This window comes from Rhinolophus hipposideros (genome assembly GCF_964194185.1).
Source record: "Rhinolophus hipposideros genome assembly, chromosome: 3".
In the NCBI taxonomy this organism is placed as follows: domain Eukaryota; kingdom Metazoa; phylum Chordata; class Mammalia; order Chiroptera; family Rhinolophidae; genus Rhinolophus; species Rhinolophus hipposideros.
Window position 1 is genome coordinate 25,530,028 of NC_138049.1, and position 24,700 is coordinate 25,554,727.

The following is a 24,700-nucleotide window of genomic DNA, read 5'->3' on the forward strand; positions in this document are numbered from 1 at the left end:
GGAAAAATCAACAATAGTGGAAATAACTTCATACAGTTACTCAAAGTCACTAGATGTCTTGTAAGATGTGACTATCTGGTTCCGTCTTTAAGATTTGTTTCCTTCTTGAAGTCTTCTTTAATTTAGCTTTACTCATGTCTAATCATTTTATTTCTCTATCTTTATATATCATCTTATGTTATTACTCATTGTTTATCGATTTCATCATGTAAGGACTAACATGTTATTTTTGTTCATTTATCCTCTTGCAAGATAATCTTGAAGCTTTCAACGATATAAAATTTCTTCTTTGGTGCATTTTTTTTGGGTACTTTCAGCAGTATTGTCATACAGTCTTTTGTAAATGTTAGTCTTCGGTCTAATACAATTGAGTGAACGTATTTTGTAACAAACACCATTCTTTCCAAGAATTCATCAATACCTGTTTCTGTGGTATATGGACTACAAACTTTACCCTTTATATAAAAGCAATTCTCTAAGCTTTTATTTCTTGTTATTTTTTCCTTTTTCACTCAATTCTATTTTACTAAGCAACAACAACAAAAACCCCAGAAAGTAATGAAAAGGAACTAAAATATATATACACATATATACATATATGTGTACATATATATATGTATACACATGTGTATATATATATATGTATATATATATATATATATATATATGTATTTTTCTTTTTAAAACATACACCAAAGGGTAGACAAAGTGATACAGGGAAGAGGGCTCAGGCCTTGGAATCCAGAAAACTGGGCAAAATTCCCACTGGATCATTTCTAAACTGCATGACTTAATATTTCCATGCTTCAGTTTCCCGATCAGTAAACTGGAGCAAATCCTCCCTACATTAAAGAGCTGTTAGAATTAGAAAAATTATTCCTGGAGGTGCAAGTATAATGCCTCATACCTGGTAGGTGCTCTATCATGAGAGGCAGCGACAATGATTGTTTCTTTTACCATTTGGTGTTCATCACAACTTTCTTTGTCAGAGAATATCATCTGTGCTATATTGTATTATTGTTGGAAATACACTGCCCCTGTTTGTAGGAAGATTATTCATTCCCACCCCATGCCACCACGTTTGGGTATGTTTCTCAGGGCACAATGGCACAACCACATGTTGATGACGCTCACTTCAACAGAAGTTAAGAGCTGTGTTGTGGTTGTGCCATGTATACTTTTCCTCAGCTATTTCCCAGAGGAGGCTGCTCCTTCAGCCTGGGTCCCAGAGGGAAAACAATGTGGAGGAGAGCTGAGCCAACTAACACAGAAACATGGCATGAACAGTGTTGCATGCCACTGGGCTTTGCTGTTGTTTAATACTGTGGCACGCTTGCCCAAAAATGTCTGATACATCATCCTCAGCCAAAATGGATGGTTTCATTAACAGCTATATGTATTTTTTATCAAGTTTGAATCTTAAAAAAATATACAATGAAATGATAAAATATATATGGAAAATTAGCACCAAAGAACCCACAGAATACAAATAAAGGATCAAACAATAAAGATTAACATGCTCAGTATATCTGAGCTTCAAGCCAATAAACTTTTAAGTGGTTGCATGAAAAAAAGATCATATACCACTTCTTTAGAAGAAACTAAATGCTCCCTAGCAGTAAATTAATTTCTTATGCCAGACCCTATGTAGGCAACAATATAAGCTATATACAAACTACATAAACAGTGTCATCAATATTTTTATCAAGGGGTGAATTCCAATAACATTGAAATGTGGTGAAGGTGATATGCAATTCACCTATTTAATGTGGTCTAAGGATGTGGTTTTTCGATCATGGTTTTATCAAGGTCACGATTTAGACTACTGAAAGAAGTGAATACATTACTTTTATCCGATATGAACCGCAGTATTTATCACTTGTCTCAGCCCAGTTCTTGGTAAGAAGTGGATGCATTCTTCATTCAGAAATCACCGGCAATGTATCAGATAGTCACTGTATTCAGACACTACAGATTCAGTGGTCACCAAGACTGACAAGTTTCCTGCTCTCAGGAAGCTTCATTCTATTAGGGGAGATGGATAACAAAATTTCATATTGTTATAAATTCTGTAATAGATATAGAACCAGTGTAATGCAGGGTCTCAGCTCCTGCTCCCTGCACAAGAACGCAGGATGTGGCGAGGCCAAAAAGGAACACCAATGGAGCAATAGGTAGGGGAGTCATACCACTATATTCTCTCTGGCAGCTGGGTTGGAGACACAGGAAGCAGGAGCCACAGGATCCACAATATGCCGTCTGCTTCTCTGCCAACCAACCAACACCCTAGCTCAGCCACGGTAGTTATATTAGTGGCTAATGGCTAACTGGTTACAGCTGATGGTTAACTAGTCACAACTGATGGCCATCTACTACCTGAGCCAGCACCTTTCCACATGAGGTCGAGAGCCTGAAAACTGCTCTCCTGGCTCTGTCCCCACAACCAGAGTTTTCATTTTTTTTCTTTGTGTCACGCTAATATGTGATTTTCATGAAATTTTTCCATTTCACCTAAGTTTCCATATTTATTGGCATAAAGTTGTTCTGAATATCCTTTTGCTTTTCTAGATGCTAGTAGAACTTTTCATTTGTATTCTCTCTCATTTTCTTTCCCCTCTTCCCCTCCCCCAGTCAGCTGCCTAGGAGTTTATCCATTTTATTAATTTTCTTGCAGAACTAACTTTTGTCACTGCTGCTATTCTTATTGCTGTCATGAGAAGGATGCGACTATCAAAGTAGCAGTCTCACACATGTTAGTATCTTTCCACAATGTCTGACTTTATTATAATACAGCCATGGATCTAGTCCTACTGACTCGGTTTACCACGGGCATTCACCAAGGTTCCAGGCAGAGGATAGCTTCCAATAGTCGAGGTAAAGTGGTTTCACACAAGAGGGTCACACAGGTTTGTAAGCCATAGAATTCTGCAAGGCAAACAGAGTCTTATAAAAGAAGGATGAGAGAAAGAAGGATGAGAGAGAGAGTCCAGAGTTCAGTAAGAGTCCCTATGGCACTGGGGAGCGAATCATCAGGTGTCAGGCCTGGTGGGCGAGACTGTCAGAGGCTCCAGGTGCTCTGTCTGTGATGAGTGCAGGTGCGGCTGTTAGCTCATCAGTTGTGGCCTGAGCGATGAGCTGTAAGAGAGCTCTGATTTTATGCTCAAGACTAGGTGCGGTGCACCCATCTGCAGTCCATTAAAGCCGTCCAGGTGGTCACACTCTGCCCTGAGTCTGGATTTACCTGGTTAGGGCATTCACTGGGTACATCTTTCATGTGATGGCTCTGGCATGACTGTCACTTTGTGACTGACATAACTATCAGAATTATTAGAGTCCATTTTGGGTTCGTAATTAATGCTCTATACAATTGCACATCTACTTTCTACTTTATTGATTTCTGCTCTTTCATGTATTATATTCTCCTTTCTATTATGTTTGAGGATAATCCGCTATTATTTTTCTAGATGGAAATTTAGGACATTGATTTTTCAATCTTGCTCCTTTTCCAGCATATGCATTTAAAGGCATAAATTGTTCTGCATTCCAGAAATTTTAGTATATTGAACTGAATTCAATATTGTTCAGCTCAAATTCTTTTTAATTTTCAGAGAGATTTTTTCTTTGACCCCTGGGTTATTCAGAAGATGATTGCCCAATATCCCAACATATCTTTATTATTCTCTAAATTAATTCTATCGTGGGAAGAGAACACACTTTGCATTATTTTAGTCCTTTGTAATGTGTTGAGAAGTGCTTTATGGCCCAATATATGGTCCATAGTTTTTGGGTGTAGTGTTCCATGTAAGTCAGTTAGATTAACTTGATTAATCATATTATTCAAATCTTTCATACCTCACTGCTATTTTTTGTCTGCCTGTTGGCTCATCACTGAGAGAAGTGTTTTAAAATCTCCAGCTATGAAGGCACATTTATCTATTATTTTAGTAGTTTTCTCAGTTTTTGCTTTATATATTTGAAGCCATGTTAGTAGGTACATTTAGGATTATAAATCCTATAAATCCTTTAAATTGACCCATTTATTGTTATGCAATATTCCTCCTTATTTCTTGTAATAATTTTTGCCTTAAAGTTAGTTTTATCTGATATTAATATATAATCACAACAGATTACTTTTGATTAGTATTTGAGTGATACATTTTTATACATCATTTCAACCTACCTGTGTCCTTGTATTTAAAAATGTGTCTTTTAAGTGAATATAGTTGAGTCTTTTCTTTCCTTCTTTCTTTCCTTCCTTCCTTCCTTCCTTCCTTCCTTCCTTCCTTCCTTCCTTCCACTGTTGTTATTAAATCTAATTTGACAATGTCTTTTTTAGAGTGTTTAGATCATTAACATTTATTTATTTATTTAAATGTATGTATGTATTTTTACTGGCAATAAGGCAAATCACCTTCAACCTCAAATGCCCCATCAACACTAGCTGAAGGAGAATTTTTATTTTCTGTACAGAAAACTCACCAGTGTGCTCTGAGCACAGTTTGGTGGCCAGTTTTTTAGCTTTTGCCTTTTCCATCTTGGCAATACTGGCCATGGATTTTGGGTCCAGGATGTTACCTCCCCAGTGATGGTAAATCTCATCTTACCTGTCATTATAATTGGTCTGGACAGCTTCCACCAGCTTAGCCAGAGCTCCCTTGTCTTCTGAATTAAACTATGTGAAGATGATGGTGATGCAGGTCCTCCTGTGAGCTAGACACCCCAGCCTGGCCTTCCCCTTGATCACGCAGTGGGGGAACCCCATCTGACGGCACAGGGCAACCAGCTCCATGGGATCCCCATCATGTGCAGTCACCACCAGCTCAGCTTTCTTGTTCTCCACCAAAGTGGTGACAGTATGAACTCCTGCTTGATGGACAGGTGCCCTCTTGTGGGGACATCCCATTTGCCGACAGCCTTTTTCTCAGCCTGATCTCTGCTTTTTCTCTTGTTTATCTCTGGTGTGTTCTTGTGGGCCAGCTTAAGCAGTGGGGTGGCTGTATGGTGGGCCAAGTCCTGGGTGAACTGGTTAATCGCAGGAGGCACTTTCAAGTGCTGATAGAGAGTAGCCCTTTGCTACTGTGGCTGAATGTAGCGGGGCCATTTCACAAAACAGGTGAGGTCCCTTTTGGGCTGGATGTCCTCTCCAATGTCAAAATTCATGGGCCTTTTTTCAAACGGGATTCACCACCTTCTTGGCCTCCTGCTTCTTCACAACAGCAGGGGCCGGTGCTGCCTTTTTCTGCTGAGACTCCTTTCCTTTCCGTATCTTGGGCGGCGGGAGGAGAGAGGAAGGTTATTTACATTTTATGTGGTAACTAATAGTTGTGGTTATGTCTACCGTCTTTCTATTTATCTTCTATTTGTTTTATATGTTCTTTGTTCCATTAGTTCTCCATCCCCTCATTATCTATGAATTTAGTGTTATATTTTATCCTCTGTTAGCTCTTTAGTAATACTTTTTACATTATTCTTTTAGTAATTCCTGAAAATCTACATCCTTGACTTTTATAGTGTACATTAAATTTATATTTTATGACTTCTAAATAGGAAAACTTAGAGCAGTTTAAATATTTAATAATTTTTAAATAGTTAATATCTTTTATATAGAGTCATATATACCCTTTCTGATGCTCTTTCTGTAGTTCCATGCTTCCAACTGGAAGCACTTTCCTTTATCCTGAAGAAGTACTTACACTATTTTTTTGTATTGCCGATCTGCTAGCAACTAATTCTGCCCGTTTTGTCTGAAAACATCTTCCTTACACGTTTTCTATTTTCTTTTACGCTTTGAGGATGTCATTGCATTATCTTTTAGCTTGCATAGTTTGTATTGCAAAGTCAACTATCAGTTGCTCCTTTGAAGGTAATGTGTCTTGCCTCTGGCTGATTTTAAGAGTTTCCTCTTTGTCTTTGGTTTCAGCATTTAGACTGTGATTTTTCTTTTTAATCCTGTTTGAGGTTTGTTGAGCTTCTGAAATCTGTTTCCATCAATTTTGGAATATTTTTGGCCGTTATGTCTTCACATATTTCTTGTATTCTGTATTCTCTCTCTTCTCTTTCTGGGACTATCATAATACATATGTTAGGCCATTTAAGTATTTCCCGTATGTCTCTTCTGTTCTGTTGTGTTTTTATGTTCTTTTTCTCTTTCTTCCGGCTTCAGTTTAGATATTTATTGACCTGTTTTTTCAGTTCACCGGATCTATCTTCTAGGCTGTCTAGTCCAGTATTAAACTCATACAATGAAACTTATTTTCAGTATTGTGTATTTTAGTTCTAGATTATTTAGTTGTTTTAGATTCAACTCTCTGTTGAAATTATCTTTTCATTTATTTTGTCCATCTTTTTCTTTACTATATTTGTAATCATTATTTTAAAGTTCTCATCTACAATTTCCAATATCTGAATTACCGGTGGGTCAGTCCCTCTTGTCTGTTTTTACTCTCTTGTTCACATTTTCCTGGCTCTTTGCATTTCTCATAATTCCTTATTGTATCCCATATATTGATGTACTTAAAAATTAATGAGGCTGAAGATGATTTTCTTTTCTCTCACAGAGGGCTCTCGATTTCCTTTGTTAGACACACGGTAAGGAGCTGATCGTCTCAGCAAATGCAATTGAGTTGAGTTGAGTCTGGGTTTCCATTGTAGTTGACCCAGTTTGTATCAGTTTTGTCCTTGCTTCTTAGCTCTGACACCCCCTCAGCTGTGGATCAAAAGCTGTGGATCTTTATCTCTTAAATACTGTGGGAGATTTCATATCTGCCCTTTGGAATTTTGAGTGTCACTCTTTATTCTCTCATATCATATAGCCCTAAAATTTGGTAACTTTCTTAAGAAAGACACTGTCCTGTATTTGCTGCAGGCTCCTCCCTCTAGTGGCACTTCACTCAGAAGTAGTGCCAGGCTGCAGGAGATTTTACTATGCTACTCCAGCCCTACCTCATCTCTCAAATTCCTGTACAACCCAGCATTCCATAAATGTCCTGTGGAGACAACGGGCCACAGCTTTGAGGCTCCTCCATGTTTCACTCTGTGATGCCAGCCCACAAAACTATCAGGAAATCCTCTAGTTTCTCTTTTCCCTGGTGGAGTTTCACCTAGGTAGAGTTGCTCTGCCTGTGCCAAACCTAAGCTCAACCATGTGGTGAGAATCAGCAAATGCCCCTAGAGAAGACAAAAGCAGTCAGCTCGTATTGGTAGGGCACTTCCCTATCTGGAGTTTTATTGGAATGATTTTTGTTGTTGTTGCTGATTTCATAGATCTGTATTGTCTATAAACATATCTTTTTGATATGTATCCTTTTTACGACATGTAGCAGGAGCAATGGCTTCCAAGTAGACTATTACGTCTTGCTTGGAAACAAAAGTTTCCCCCCAAACATTGAATATTCTTCTGCAATTTAAATGGCTACATAGCTTTCCAACATTTGTAATACATTTTATTCCATATTATACTTTATAATATTGTTGGAAATTTAGAGTACTTTTTCATCTTTTAACAAATACCCTTGTAACTAAATTTCTGATTATATAAATAATAATTTTTGTTAGTATAAATTAATAGATGTGTAATTGTTCCGTGAACAGGTGTGCATATGAGGTGTGATCAGGAAATTCAGTGAATGTTTAAATAAAAAAATAAAATATTACAGTAAAAGACACATAGCCATTAATCCCCTTCAAAATACTACTCTTGCTTTGAACACACCTACCCCATCATTCTTGCCACTTTCTGAAGCAGTTCTGCAAGTCCTTTTTTGTGAGTGTCTTCAGTTGCCCTGTTGTGGCTGCCTCGATGTCCTGAATCAATTCAAAATGCTTTCCTTTCATGGTCATTTTGACTTTGGGGAAGAGCCAGAAGTTGCACAGTGCCAGATCCAGTGAATAATGTGGATGAGGACATACCGTAATGTTTTTTTTTAACAGAAATTGCCATATCAGAAGTGATGTGCGAGATGGAGCCTTTCCCGTTGTGATCACAAAATATGGTGAATGCTGCTGCTGAGTGCCATCCAATGGAAAGGCAGGGATCTTCAATATGGGAAGTGGCACATTGAACCTTAGTAACAGTGTGTGACAAGTTGCAACTTGTTCAGTGTAGTTAGTCAGATGTGAGCTACCATTGAGAGAAGGTGTGTTTTAACATATGCAGTAAATCATCCTTCATCATGACAATGCTCCATGTATAGGGCAGTTCCTGTCAAATAAAAACATTATGGTGTGTCCTCATCCACCTTATTCCCTGAATCTGGTACCGTGTGACTTTTGGCTCTTCCCCAAAGTCAAAATGATTCAGGACATCAAGGAAGCCAAGATAGCGCAATTAAAGATACTCATGAACGAGAACTTCCAGAACTGCTTCAGAAAGTGGCAAGAACGATGGGGAAAGTGTGTTCATAGAAAGGGAGAGTATTTTGAGGGGAATTAATGGCAATGTGTCTTTTACTGTAATAATTTTTTTTATTTAAACATTTACTCTATTGTTTGATCACACCTCGGAGATTTTTTTAAATTTTATAATTTTGATAGATATTGGCTAATTTCTGCCAAGAAATACTGTACTAATTTACTTTAACAGTGTGAAAGAATCCCTACTTACTGTGAGTGGTATATTAATAATATATGACAGGATTTTATTTCTTTTGTGATACACCTATATGCTATTAATCTCCAGAAAATGTTAAGGCTTTCTCCTCAACAACCATTATCATGTAGTGCTATGAACCCTAAAGAAATGTAAATAATTAATTTTACTGGTGTTTATATTTTGTTTGAAAATATATATTGTTTATGGTAACAGAAAAAAGTTGTAAGCCCAACTTCTTCCTTTTGTTGATTTTGGCATATTTAGGAATCAGGTAGTCAATATTTGTTGATTGCTTTGAGTCATGTCTTGCTTTCTGCATCTTCCTTTTGGTATTTTTACGAGAAATATTCCATGTTCTTTGGTTTCAGGAGAAACGAAAGAATTTATTTGTTGAAAAAAATATTGCGTATGTTGCTATGAATTGGTAGAAAGGAAAGAGTACAACTTCTTTCTTCTCTTGTACTCTTTTTTTTATTAGAACCTTCTACCTGATTCTGAAGGAACTCAAAGACCTTTGAGACTTATGTGAGTCTAAGCCTTACAAATCCTGTCTCTCCTTGATATGACTAGCTTTGAATATCAGTATTCTGGGTACATGCTTTTTCCATTTTAGAAATGAGAAGCACCTGTACCTCTGGAGAGATTAAAAATGCTTTTAATCACCAACAGTTATGCAGTTGGAGATATTTTTTCTTATTCCATACACATAATTGTTCGAGCCATGTGTTAAAATTAATACATATTTGATTTTTGTTTCCATTCAGAGGTACTTGTTCTACTTAAAAAGTGAGACCCTTGTAGAGGGCACATGCACCTCAATATTCAGAAAACTGTACTTTTTCTTTTGTTTTGAAGTTTATCATTTTAAATTATGGAAAATTTCAAACATATATAAAAGCCAAGAATACACTGTAATTCTGTTGTGCCTGCCACCACATTTGCTATTCCTCTCATTTTCACCATTAACAATTTAAATAGGAATGCCTTTATCTGGAAATTGTAATGTATTTTCCCCCCATAAACAATTTTTTTGTATCATCAAATGGTCATTCATTAGGTATTTCGTCCTTATATTTTCCTCAATCTGATTCTTTTAAAATAAAGATTTCATTTCATGTTTGTCTCAGGCAGTTTCTTAGTCACTAGGGCATTTATTTTAATTTGCTTCTTCTTCAAGCTCCCAAATGAAATGATATTGAATATTGTTGCCTGTTAAATGATGTATGTGAGGAAACCCTTGAATAGATCCTAGGAAGTGTAACCTTGAAAATACAGTGGATGTGCAAACACTAAAGTCTTTTCAAGTGTTGAAGTGTTTTGAAAGGTCAACACTCAGTTTCATGCATATTCAGAAAAGGGTTCTTATTCTCTTTGAGCTAAAATTAGTATGCACAGGCACAATCTGTTTTTCTTAATTTCTAGTACAATTAACATTATTTCATTTCTATTATCACTGTTATGGAACGGATTGTTTCAGTATTTACCTAGATGATTTTCTTCATTGCTTTGTGTATTTTTAAGGCTTTTTAAAAACCACTTTTTAAAATATGAGCACAGTTCTCATTTTTAAATTTCTGCTGCTTAGACATATATTCTCTCTCTCTCTCTCTCTCTCTCTCTCTCTCACACACACACACACACACACACACACACACACACACATATTTCTGGTAGACTGTTGAAAGAGAGGACTTCTTTAAAGACTGGGGTTGCTATGGTAAGGGTGAGTTAAATGGGGGGAATGCAATGGAACTGAGGGAGAGGATATGCAGTTACTCAAGCATTCAATTCTAATAGCACACTAGATTCTGGGGTGAAGGCCAGTGGAATATTTTTACTTGCTCAGGCATTGGAGTTATGCAAACAGGAGCTATTGCACACCCAGAGTTTCGTGATTGAGAAAGTAAACTTGTACATTTTTTTTTATATATAGGTTCAAAACGGCATTTGAAAGTGAGCCAACACTACAGTCAGGAATTAATTATGCGGTCCTTCTCCTGGCAGCTGGGCACCAGTTTGAATCTTCTTTTGAGCTCCGGAAAGTTGGTAATTACAGCTTGATATTTTATATGCAAATTGAGAAACCGGACCCATCTTGATACAAAGAAAAAGAATCATTGATGGATAGACCCTTTTCTTTCTCATTTAACTTCCTTAAAAATGTATTTTATTTTATTATATCCCCTTGTTTAGTGTTTCAAACTATGGTGCAGAATCCTGATATTGGGATGTAGTTCAATTTTTAGTTTTTGTTGCCTGTTTTGAAAAAAACCCTGCTTAATATTTATTGTTCCAGCTCAAACTAATATTAAAAATATGGGCTCTGTCTTCAGTCCCCAACTCTCAAATAAGGCAGTGTTTTGTGGAACATCAGGTACGTTTTCTATGTTAGCTTGATTTTCCTGAAAATGCTTTCCTGGTACATTAAAAAAAAGAAGAAGAAGAAGAGAAAAAGCTCTGCTATTTTCTGTTTCTGTTTCTTCTTCTTACCTGCCCCTATGCTTTCAGTTGTGTTGGACATGGAGCCTCCCAAAGTCCCCAGAGCACCAGGTCAAGGAGATGGCCGTCTTGGTCCTGATCTCTTCAGAGACTATATCTCAAATGTAGCCATGGATAGAATGTGTTTTGTCCCTTTTATCTGCGGACATTGTCTCATCTGCTGACCCTTCTTTGGAATTTAAAGAAATTAGTGAATACATTTTATGTGATTTTCTTTGTTCTGGCTTTCATCACATTTGTTTTAAAGATTCTAGATACTAGCATACTCTCTACGGTAATCAGATTTTGCTTTCTTTGAGTGTCTCATCACCCTCTTTTAGAGAATCTTTCCAACTCCTATAGGAGTCATTACGACAGACATAGAAATAGTTGGCCATATTTTTCATAAAGAACAACAATTGATCTTAATGAAGCTATGAATTGTAGAAGAATTTTTTCTTTAAGATTTTTAACGCGAGAATGTTTTTTATTTTCCTTCCAAAAAAAAGGAGTCCTGGGATTTTTTTTACATTATTTTGGGAAGGGCTTATAAAATAGCCATATATAATATTCTGAGAATTCTTAGAAAGCAAATAAAGTTTGAGTGTTAAGCATTGTTTGCAAGGCCCAGGCTAAAAGAATGATAAAATACTTGTCACTGTTGGGTTACACTGGTATTCAGTACAGAAAGTTTTATTTGAAATATTTTCAGTTGGCAAATGAAATGAGAGAAAATACATTCCAACGTGTGCTTTTCAGAAATGATAATGAAAATTTTCACCTAGGGTTCAGTTTAAAACTGCACTAGCCAAAACTCTTCATGTATCAGTGATCTTCAAATGACGTGTATTATTGCTCTGTTCTTGAACTTAAGGTGAAGTTTATTGGTGCCTCCAGATTATGCCAGGAATTGCCACTGATTTGCACGTGTAGGTAGAGCAGTAACATAGCTGTGTGAAAATGTCTCGATTCTGTTAGGTTGGTGCAAAAGTAATTGTGGTTTAAAAGGTTAAAAATAATTGCAAAAACTGCAATTACTTTTACACCAACCTAATACATTCTTATTTTTAAATTAAATGTAGAATAAGATAGTCAGCATACTGCTAAAAGAGTAGATCTCCAGACAAAAAAAGAAATGGTAATTATGTACCATGCAATATGTATCACATTGTATACCTTAAACTTACACAATTATGTGTTAATTATATCTTACAAAAGGTGAAAAATGAAGAAAGATGCTCAACACTCTAAGGCTTGAGGAACTGTGATTAATATAGCTTTATAAAGGAAACATCTTTAATTTTTTTTCAAGAAGTACTCATTCATAATACATGTTGAACAAGAATTTGAAAACATTATGAAGTTTAATTTAAAATTTTTGAAATTGTGAAACATGCACAGACTTAAAATATGACAACAATGAGTTACTGCAAGAGCTGTGTTAGACTTCTAAAATACCGTGTTACACATTTTAAATTGTATATCCTTAATAACTAAAAGACAATTAAAACTCATTAATTTAGATTTTACTCAATCATAAATTATGCTAATCAACATAGGTTGACCTGAAGTTAATTTTTATGTAATATAATAGGATTAAAGGGACTTTTGAGGACAAACAGGTTAAATAAATTACTAGTCTAATATAATAATGATTAATTAATAGTACATAATAAAAAGACTAATAACATATTTGGCATATTTGAAAGATATAATTGAAAAAGACGTTGTTTCAAATGCTCTAATCAAATTTGGAGCAATTTATATCTTCTCCCATTTTTTGTCTTAGCCCCCTGCAAACGTACAAATTAGTCTGATTTACTGTGTTTTTATAATAATCAGACTTTTCTTTCTGAAATCTTTTCTTTAGATCCATTTTTAAATTTTGATTTTTTTATAAAGGGTAAACAAATAACAATTAATGTGAACAATTGTGTCTATACAATCCATCGTATACGTCCCCTCCAGGGATCAGATTGTCAGTGATCCTACTAGCGTCCTGAGTGGGGTGGGTCCACGGGTGCCTCATGACATGGTCAATAGGAATTCTTATTCCAGTTAATAGGAATCTCAGTGGCTAGAGAAATAAGTCAAACACCACCATGCAGTGCCTTCAGACAGATCTAGAATGTGAGGACATTCTACCTACTCTCTTCAAAAACCATCAATGTTATGGGGGGAAAAGTGTAGGTGGATTGCTTATGTTAAATGAAATTTAGCCACATAAAAATCAAATGCAAGTAATCATCCTTGATTAGATTCTGGTTTTAAAAATAGTTATAGGACACATTTGGGAAACAATTAGAAAAATGGAATTATGAACAGATATTAGATAGTATTAAGGCACTATTATTTTTTGTTAGGTGCAATAAATGTATAGGATAATTTTTAGATATATGTTGTCAATACTTAAGGGCAAAATGTCATGATGTCTGTAAGTTAACTTGAAATGGTTCCTTGCTTTTAACTTTATAAGTATATAACTGTTTCGTGCATAAAATTAATTATTGCAGCATTTTACTCTTGTAAAATCTGTATACTGTATACATTTATATTTCAACTGACTCATTTCTCTTTCAAGTAACTAAAGACTCGGTGATATAATAAGGGAAAGAAAGAAGTTATATAAGTTGTTTAATGTTACCACCTTTTAATTTATCCATATATAAATACGTAAACATTCTGGAATGATGGACATACATCAAAATAACAGTGGCAGTTATCTTTGGGTTTTTAAGTTAAAGAGTAAATTTCACTTTCTTCTATATATCTTTATGATTAGTCTGACATTATTTTACAATGAACTTAATTAAACCCCTCTTATAATCAGAAACTGAACAAAGCTATTTTAATCTGAAAGGAAAAATGAAAGCTTAATTTTGTTTTTTTGATAAAAAGTCGGCTCTGCCTAGCTACTGTGTGTTTGTAATGTACTTTTGTCCATCTTCTAGGGGTGAAGCTTAGTAGCCTTCTTGGTAAAAAGGGAAATTTGGAAAAACTCCAGAGCTACTGGGAAGTTGGATTTTTTCTGGGGGCCAGTGTTCTGGCCAATGACCACTTGAGAGTCATTCAAGCATCTGAAAAGCTTTTTAAGCTGAAGACACCAGCATGGTAATAATGTTTATGCAATGATTTTTAATCAACAGCTCCTATAACTTCTTTTCAACTTGTTATATTTTTTTGAACTGACAGTTAGATTATTTTATTTGCTTATAAAATAAAATGCAGAGTCTAGAAGGAAAAGTAAGATCCACTGATAAAAAGGGTTGAATATAGGTTCTTATGACTTTGGATGTTGGTAACGTCTGACAGCCACGAGCTCAGCCTTTCTATCACATTGACCAACCCACTGACTTGGGTTGGCTAGTATTACCCACATGAATCATGCAGAGGCCTCAAATTTTACACCTACAAATCTAATCAGCGGCTCTACAGGTTTCTATTTCAGCCTCCCCAGCCTCTGCTCCATACACATGCCCTTTGTTTCCATTATGATCTAATCTCAGTTTTGGAATTCTCATTCTTTTTTACTTAGGGTTTACTGACACATTTGAGTGTTTTCTATGTATGTGTGTTTTTCTAATTTCAAATTGTTGTTGGCCTGCACCCAAGTCCCATCATTATGTATGTGGTAATTGGAGAGATGAAAACGAAGTTTCTTCTATCACCATATATTTGACCCTGTTTACCCTCATCTACCTTACCCTCTGCTAACCACCACGGAACCATTGTTTGTGTCTATGAGTTTTTGTTTTTTCATTTGCTTGTCTTGTTCCTTTGTTGCTTTCAGTTGTATATATATCCAAGAAATTTTAATTAACAATACCACCAACAATAAAAATTCCATCTGCATTTAGGACTATTTTGGAAAACAATGCTAATTTTCTTAGGCATCACATGTAATGACTGAGCATTAGCTGTAAAGACTTGTAAAGGTTAACAGTGATGCATAGAAAACCGACCAAGGCTTAGAGCAGCTAGGAGCCCAGGCCACTGACTTGTTTTCTTCAGAGGAACCATTTGAGGAGATAGATGATGGGTAGGTCCTTATAACTCTTCAAGGATTTTCTCATTTTCAGCATCACTCCCATTGTGATCTTTCTACAATGCACGTCTGACCCTTCCCCTCCACTGAAATCCTTAAAGCAGTCTAGTTTCATGGAGCCTCGCAGCCTAAGGAAAGAAGTTCATCTCCTTGGCTTGGCAAAGGTTTGCCCTTAGACCTTCCAGGCTCAGCTTTTGTCATACCCCCAGGTTTACACTGCTCTCTGGTCACACCAAACATGCCTCAACTGTGGCTTCGTGTGCTGTGTCTCAGGCAACACTGAGAAGGCCTCTTCCAGCCCTCTCTACCTGGGGAACACTCATAATCACGTCTTTTCATGAATCAGACCCCCACCTGAAACCCTGCCCTGTATCTGGACAGAGAAGGTCACAGAGGCTGTTGTATACACGTCTGTGATTATTTCATCTCATGGAATTTTCTTCTTTCATGCTTCTGTTGTTCTTTAGTCATATCTCTGTTGATACTGGCTGTAAGACTTTCGTTAGTTGTGTCTCTGTTTAGTTGTAGCTCCATTGATATTTATCACACGGTGCTGTAATACCTTGTACAGCTCTGTCTCCTCAGCTCTGTGCACAACTTGAAAACAGAGCTATATTGTCAGTAGTATGTCCACAGGAGGCAGTCAGCAAATGACATGAAATAAATGAATGCGTGCGTTAGATGCAGCCGAATTTATGATTTCTTTATTGTGACCATTCTGATGGTAGAGAAGACTGAAGCACAGGTATGAAGAGCTTGGATTTTAGCTATCCTGTCTTCTGTTGAAGAAAGCAGGCATTATTTTATGCAGTAGTAATAACAACCATGAAACAATGCCTTACATTTTCATTTCATGTTAGCTTCAATGTTTTAGTTTATAATGTGCTTCCGTACCCGTTGTTTTGTATAATTATCTTGCTCTTCATTTTTTTCCTAATTTTTTTCTTCGAGGCACCAGTTGTCTTGTCAGATTTGAGTGGATTTGTATAATAGTATATAAGTTGTGTAATTCCAGGCAAAATAATGATTTCTTATGAAGGGTCTGTTTAGAAAAGCTTTCTCAAGGAAGCAAAAATGCATATTTTAAAACAAATGCATTAATCACTTCCTTGAATAGAATATAGTCATTATTTTAAAAGTCATGCTTTAAGTAGATGTGTCACTCAATCCAAGTCAATTAAGCCCTCCAAGCCTCTGTTTTAGCATCTTTAAAATGGGCACAAAACAGTCTACTTTATTGCATTTTTGTGAGATTTAAATGGGATAATGTGTGAAAATATATGACGTGTAAAAATAATAATGTTTGGTGAATCTGAATACATAATTATTAGTGCCATATTTAAATTAAATTTAGAGAATAAGACGGGGATACATGGGAACAAGTGGTTCTAAATTTGCCAGTCATGTGTTTTATATCTTTTAATTTTTAGGTACCTCAAGTCTATTGTAGAGACAATTTTGATATATAAGCATTTTGTGAAACTGCCTCCAGAACAGCCTGTGGCCAAACAGGAACTCGTGGACTTCTGGATGGATTTCCTGGTTGAGGCCACAAAGACAGATGTTACTGTAGTTAGGTTTCCAGTGAGTATGCTTCATTTAACTTATTCTATTGTTCTATTTTTTTTCTTTTATTTAGAGAATACTTTACACTGTTAAAAATAATTGCAAACACCACAATTACTTTTGCACCAACCTAATAGCAATACTAGTGTGCTGATTTTCATGCTTTAAAACAATGTTCACATGGTAAATACATTTATTTTCTGCCTGTTGGTTTGCTTTAGCTTATTTTTTTAAAAATAACTTTTCAAAGTCAGAGAAATAAAATACATTTTTATGATTTGCTGTGGAATTTGGTGGGTTCTTTTCATAAGTTGTAAAGTGTGCCTTCCCAAGAAAATATTGTCTCTTAGTTAGCTCAGTAAGTCAAGACACATCTCTTCAGACCAGACAGATGGTGCTTTTTAAAATTCATACTACAGTTTTGTTGACATGTCATCAATATCATCACCGTTAATTTGGTGAAAAGTGTAAGGCTCACCTGTCTTTGTTATTCCATGCCCAACACTCTTTACCCCCATGAATCAGGTTTAGATGTAGGTATTAGGTTAGTGCAAAAGTAATTGCGTTTTTTGCAATTATTTTCAACCTTTTAAATGTCAATTACTTTTGCACCAACCTAATAGTATCCACAATCTCTTTTTACAGTGCTTTGATCATTGGAAATGACTCGTAGATTCGGACCTGCAACTTATTTTGGCGGGTTTCTATCAAACTTTGTATAAATATATATATTTAAAAGTATAAACACACACACACACACACACACACACACACACACACACTTTTAAAAATATTTTACTCATCTCAGCTGGTGCCATCCCTATCCTGATAGTTCTCAGAACACCATCTGAAGCAGTATAGCTTTAGCATCCAATGCAAGAATTATTGGCCACTCACTCTGTGTACAAATCTCTTCCCACATTAAAGTGATGCTATAAATCTCTCTGCTTGAGCTCTTAGTCTCAATTTTCCCTACTCAGAGGTGGTGACAACTCTCAGTTCTTTTTACAAAAATCTTGTTTTCCAGTTCTTGCTGGTAGGATCATCTGATTTAATTAAATCTATTGCTGGCATTAACAGGCTGTCTTTACTTTTGCTTCCAGATGAAGCTTTGAACACAGCAGGATTTTTAATTGAAAAACCTTTCAAACTCAAACATTTCACTGTATTTTCTAGCCTAGATAATATGTAGCTAGGAAAATACTTATCTCAGAGAGAGCTGGAAGCTTGCCTTGAGCTGGTACGCTGATGTTAGTAAATGTGGTGGTGAAAGTAGACCGCACAGAATTGAAGTACAATATTTAATTGACGGTTGACTTGATTGACTAGAAAATTAGCTATGAAATGAAAACACTTGTATTAGCTACTGTGAGCTAATTTAAATTAGTTTAATATGAATTAGTCTGTCATAATGTGAATGTACAAAAATAAAACCAGAAAATATGAAGAGAGAAGGTAGGAGAATATAGGTATATATTCCAGGTGAGAAAGGCTTTCTTAAGCAAGAAAGGAACCTAAGAAGCCCTAAAGGCAAATGTTGACCAATTTGATTTCGTTAAAAATTCCATTTTTGTTCAGTGAAAAACACCATAAACATGGCAAATACTAGACAGGGAGAGAATATTTAATACTAATGTTGCAAAGTGATCCATTTGCCAAGTACGCAAAAAAAACCAAGCAACCCTATAAATTAATAAGCAAAAGCAAAAGAAAAATGGGAAAATCATGTGACAAGATAATTAATTTCACTGCATAGTCAAAAAATGCAAAGTAAAATGAGACACCATAATACCTATGCCATTTTGCACATGTGCAGATATATGTGTAGGATAAATTTCCAGAAGTGGAATTGGTGCGTATTGTCCCATTGCCCTCCATAGGGACTGTATAAGTTGATATCCCCCCCACCCCATCAACAGTCTGTTTTCCTAAAGTCTCTCCAAAGAGCTGCTGTATTTATCTGATTTGTAGTTTTGCTAAACTTATTGGTGAAAAATGGTATGTTGTGATAGTTTTAATTAGTATTTCTCTTATTATGTGTGAGGTTGTGCATATGATTCAGTTCTTATGTTTAAAAGACCACTCAATGATTAAAAAAAAAAAAAGAAAAGAAAAGAATTTGTTCTCAGCATTCAAAATAAAGGGACTTGGACTTTCAGTGCTGGCTATGATGGAGTAAATGGTAGTAGTGTAAATAACCATAAAATCTGGGCAAAATATATAAAACAACTGTGCAGGCATGGAACAGCGATTATCACAAGGCTGCTGCAATCCTGAGAGGGGAGGTAATTGAGTTGAGTCCCCACGTTCACCCACTAGTTTTTCCCTGAGGTCATTTTTCTGGCTGCTGCTCGTGGAGGTGGAGCCCTAGTAGTCAGTGGCATTCTTACTGGGCAGAGCAAGCAGAGATTAGTATTTGGGGCTCTCAGGCAGCTGGAATATGAGAGGCATGGTGTTGGAGAAGGGGGGAACTTTGAAGAATACACCGTAGGATTATGCCTGGGTATTTCCCTTGAGTCTTAGAGCAACTCCCAGGTAGTGTGAAAAGGGATAAGCACGTCATGAATAAATGCAACTACTGGTCCCACTATTTGACTAAAATTGGGTTTTGGATGGGACCTGTGTAGCTTAAATAAGCCTTATCCAGCTAAGTTCCCTTGCACAAATCTCTTCCCACATCAAAGTAATGCCATAAATATCTCTGTTTGAGCTCTTAGTCTCAATCTTTCATATTCAGAGGTGGTGACAGTTCTCAGTTGTTTAAGAGATCAGGACCAGAAGTGGCAGCGAGCAGCTTTTGGAAGGCTGAGAGCTGAACAGTTATTCCAGAGCTTAAACAATGCAGGGATAAGATGTTGGACTTTGTGCCCAGTTAGAGTGATGGGACCTTAGTGAACACCCAGACACTTAGTTGAGACAAAGAAAGTCCATGTCCTAGGAGTAAGGGCAAAACTAAAACAGACCAACCCTAACAAAGCCAGAATAAAATTAAGCCTTGATAGGATCAAGATGATACACTGATAATTTAGCTGTTAGCTAGGGGGAAAAAGAAAAGCAAATCTCTGGAAAGATATAATCCAGAGCCTCTGCTCTGCATGTGTCATTCAGATGTAATTAAAGATTACTAGACAAGCTAAGAAGCAAGAAAAAGCAGCTGGTAATGAAGAGCTAAAACAGCCAACAGAGGCAGACCCAGAGGTGATTTACATATTGGAGTTACCAGATGAGGGTGTCAAATAATTATCATTACTATGTTAAAGAAGAGGAAAAGATAGACACAATGAATGAAAAGGTGGAGTAGTTTAACTGGAAAATAAAGTTTATAAATAAATCAAGTGAAAACTAAGGAGAGTACACATAAAAAAATCCAGATTTTTAACTACTCTTGAAAATGTAAAAGGACTGGCAATTTGTGACTATGTTCATTGGCCAAAAGCAAGAATCTACTGAGCCAATTAGCTGCTACCTTTTCAGATGTTGATTACAGTCTCATCTATCCTCGCTTCTCTCATTTATTTTCCCACCAGTCCCACCCCCTGCAATCATTGAAGTTTGCTACCTGTGTTCCACCAGGTAGAGAAAGGCAAGCTCGTAGTACCTGTGGTGCTATTATCAGCCACTGTAACTCTTCTGTCCTTGGAGTAGCACTTTATGTGGCTCACACTTACGAAGGCTGAAGTGGGTCTTGATTAGGGTGATAACATTATCCTTCTTTTGAAGTGGATCTGCCTAAAACTAGGATGACTTATATTAGAAAATACTTAATTTGATTGTCTCCATTGATCTTGCCATATCCATTCTCATCCTTCCAAGAAATAACGGTGACCCTGGGCGAAAGAAAGCAGATTCAAGTTTCTTTGGGAAATGATTTGAATATTTTCATCATTTATTATTATTTTGGTTTAGTTTGATTTCTTTCTTTCTTTTTTTTTTTTTTAACCTCTTCTGTGTGTGTTTGCTTTCCTTCCTACATTGAAAAGTTAGGAGACCATCAACCCATCACGGAATGTCAGGCAAGAAAAAGTGGAGTGTGGTAACTCTAGCTAATGTCTATTCTTTTTAAAGGTTTATATGCCTTGATGTATTCCTTCCTTCTTCAGATACATGAAGTTAGCAGTTGATTGTAGTGTTAAGCAATATAAAGGACTAGAAACTAAAAGCAAGAATGCGTATACTCTCAAGTGAGTTGAATTTCACTGCTTTTGTCAGATTGCTTGCTTTTCCTGGTCTTTTCTCAGCTTTTCTGTGACCTCCAAAATGCATGCTATGAATTCCTCATATTTTGTCATTTCAAGGGCAGATCAAAGGGCTCAATAAATGTTAGACAATGATAATTATAACCAGTTTTTATTCTCTATCTCAAGATAGGAACACACAGTTCAGATTTTATCTATTAGAAATATCTGAGATAACAATAAACACAAAATTTAAGAAGAAAGGAGAGAACCTGTGCTTTTCTAATGTTAAATAGTGTGCCCACGTAGTTAGGGAACAAAGTATATTCGCATTTGTCAGTGCAGTGACTTGGATACTATTTTGGAAAACCCACCTTTTATTCCTTGTTATTTGTTTTAATTTCACAAACACTCAGATCTGAGAGCACGATTTCTGCAAAGTTTAGATTGAAATTTTATTTTCAATATTAAGCAGTATCACTTAACTCTCTGCTCATGGAAATTTGGACCTTGACTCACTGGGTATGTTTCTAAATCAGAATATGTTTCCCTCTGGGATCTTACTGTGTGGTTATTTGTGGTATATTCTATCTTATTTTCATAGCTAGAGCCTGACCAAGAATTCTTTATGTCCTTGAAGTTTTTATACTCAAGAATAAAGAAAATTTTGTTTTTCTATTCCCTTTTCTTTAGTTCTCTGTACTTTAACTTAAATAACTTTACTGTCATGGTAAATTGATCATAAAATAAATACACTGGTTTTGCAGTGTATGTCTGAGTCAGTTTCTAACCCAGATTCTTGCTCAGGCTGCACTTTAGGTTATAATGTATTGTCACTGTGTAATTCCTTGTTGATGGAGTCTTCTGAAGGTTTTTCCTCCACTTTTGTTTAGTAAACCTTGCTTGATACAAGATTAGTTCTAAAAGGCAATTCACTTGAGTTTTAAGCACTGGAGTAGAACTATTCTAGTTTCTCTGCTGGTTAAACATTCCCACTTAAGTCTGCATAGGAAATTTGAGCTAGGCAGGTATCTTTAATCATCTATACAAAATAGATAATAGTTGCAGCACCTTTGAAATCAGGCCACATGTGGTATTTTAATATTATTTGCTCCTAAAATGAGATATTAGTAATAACATGCAATTCTTTGGTGGAGAGTCTTACTGATCATCTACCTAGCATATATCTCCAAAACAGGAGCAAGTTTTATTTCTCCTCTTCTTTGACAAGGCTAAATACATCATTACTGAAAATACCAGTTGTATCTTGAAGGCAGTATAAAAATGTTGTTTTTTTTTTGTTTCATACAGCTATGTTTATTTCTTTGGTTTAGATATAAAACTCTTAGATATAAAACTCTTGGTTTAGATATAAAACTCAATAATAACCAAAATAATTTCTCAATCCATTTACATGGGCATCAAAACCACACCATTACATCTTTATGATAAGGTGTGGCAGCAGAAAACCTAAAATATGTAACATTCTACATATGGAATCTTTTCTTTGTACAGAATTATTTGTGTCACCATGTTTCTGCCTTTCTTTTACACATTTATGTTTATAGAAATAGAATATGTCTTATATGATAAAATAAAAGCTTTTTAAGAAGTGCTGTCAGTAGATTCCTTGGGGATGGCCAAACCAATATATGGACTTCAAAAATTTATTTCCAATTTCTTTAGCAATAAAAAGTGATGTATTATTGAAATTTATGATAATTACATAATATCATAAAATACCCTGAGGACTCACAGAAATGGCAACAGTCAAAATTTTAAATGGTTTTACTCCAGCAATGGAACCAGAGCCTTATCCAACAATCAGTGTTATCTTGTGGTACCAGCTCCAAATGGTTTAAATCTTAGATCACTAATATTAGTTTCTTTGTTTTATGTTTTCAAGGTATTAATATTAGAACCAACCAAAATCTATCAACCTTCGTATTTATCTATCAACAATGAAGTTGAGGAAAAGACAATATCTATTTGGCACGTGCTTCCTGATGACACGGTAAATTGTGCAATCATTTAAAAACAGCATTAACAATGAAGGACATTACACTCTTGCAGCATTTATATATTCCAGTAAATATCTCATTAGTTAAGAAGCAATAGCTTGACTGTGTATTTATCTTGGCATAAATATATTCTTTAATATAAAATTTGTTAAATTCGGGTTATAGAGTTCATTCATTTAATAAAATATAATTGAGCTATTTGGATTTTATTATAGATGACATAACCATCCAAGTGCACCGGAAATAGGAGAATTTCTTTGTTTTGTAAATTCATGCTGTAAAATAAATTATGAACTAAAGAACTGATACATAAAATACAGAGTTTGCCAAAAAATGTATAAATTAAGAAAGGAAAAAACTGTATTAAACTTGTAATACTCAATATATACCAATAACAAAAGATGAATACAAGTCATGTGTATACCTTTCTTTGGCACCCCCAGTGTATGATTCAAAGATTCCTGTCTTAGTTGTAGGAAACTTGTCAGAATAACACTACTTCTGGTCTTAATACCACTGCAGTTAATCATCATATCACAGCAGTTGGGTTATCTAAGCATCTCTAAGTCTCAGATTAGCCACTGGCTCCCTGTGGTGGGCACAGAATGATGTGGGCTCTACTGCCACTGGGTTTCAGAAAGATCTTAAACACTCATTTCTACTTGTAGCAGTTGTTTGGTAACCTTTTCCACTTCTGTGTATCATCAGTTTTAATGCATGTACAAGTCATCCTACTATTTTTAAAGAATAGAAGCTTTTCAAGACCTGATTCTAGCCTGCAGGATAAACCACCAAAATGAGAGAAGTCTTGTGGCAAAGTAGTTGTGTGGGGTTCCTTTATCATTATTTTCCAAAATACCCTTATAATTTTCCTTAAATATCCACACACTCAACAAATATTTACTCAGCACTTAACTCTGTGACAGGTACTAGCAGGCACTGTTAGGCACGAGGGAAACAGATGTGTACAAAATAAGCAAATTCCTGCCCTCATGATGCTTTCCTTCTACTCAGGGAGACAGACAATGACCAAATACATGAAAAATATAAATATATTATTAATACTTGGTGAAAAGGGGAAAACAAAGCAAAAAAGGGAATCAGAAAGTATACTTGGGGGTATGGGGTTGCAGGTTTTAAAAATGTGGGCTTTGAGTTAACAGATCTGGGTTCAGATCCTATCATGTCCTTTGGGCAACATGATTTCTCCAAGCTACAGTGGCCTTGTCTGTAAAAGGAGGCAATAATAATATCTACCTCGAAAGGTTGTTGTGAACATTAAACAAAATAATGTAGGTTGAGTGTATTGCATAGAGCCTGGCATGTAATAAATGTTCAATGTATTTTAACAACAATAACAATAATACAATCACGGCAGTACACATATGGACTAAACACTAACATTGAAACCCCAGAATTTAGCCCTGTTCAGCATTTTAGATGACATGGCAGCAGTCATTTGAGAAGTGGTTCGTGTTCTATTAGGGAACTCTGATAGGGTGGTTTATAGTAAGAAATGTATATTTGGTTTTAGTCCCCATTTCTGGCACAGAGCTCCTCAAGTCCTTGGAATTTCCTAAGTGCGGAGAGCCAAAAAGGTGTCTTTTGCTATGTCAGTGAAGTGACTTTTAGCACTTAAGGGTGGGGTCTGGGGAACCAACCCTATGACTAGAGGGGTGGAATTTTCAGTCCCACCTTCTGACCATGGGGAGGGGAAAAGGGCTGGAGGTTGAATCAGTCACCAATGGCCAGTGATTTCATCAATCATGCAATGTAGTGCAATGCATGCCTCTGTGCAATGAAGCCTCTGTGAGAACCCTAAGGA

At 35.9% G+C, this 24,700-nt stretch overlaps 1 protein-coding gene and 1 pseudogene across 2 annotated transcripts in view; one reads left to right on the forward strand and one right to left on the reverse strand.

Moving 5' to 3' along the window:
• Window positions 1-24,700, forward strand: part of MAP3K5 (mitogen-activated protein kinase kinase kinase 5) — a 178,298-nt gene that overhangs the window by 89,383 nt on the left and 64,215 nt on the right. The window contains exons 8-11 of the mRNA XM_081044707.1: window positions 10,524-10,636; window positions 14,020-14,179; window positions 16,544-16,697; window positions 22,761-22,868. Coding sequence (XP_080900833.1) covers window positions 10,524-10,636; window positions 14,020-14,179; window positions 16,544-16,697; window positions 22,761-22,868 — 535 coding nt within the window. The remainder of the gene's footprint in view (window positions 1-10,523; window positions 10,637-14,019; window positions 14,180-16,543; window positions 16,698-22,760; window positions 22,869-24,700) is intronic.
• Window positions 4,601-6,481, reverse strand: LOC308490804 (large ribosomal subunit protein eL8-like; annotated as a pseudogene). Its single transcript has 2 exons — window positions 6,443-6,481; window positions 4,601-5,266 (listed from the first exon to the last, which is right to left on the reverse strand). The product of its transcript is annotated as a large ribosomal subunit protein eL8-like (transcript).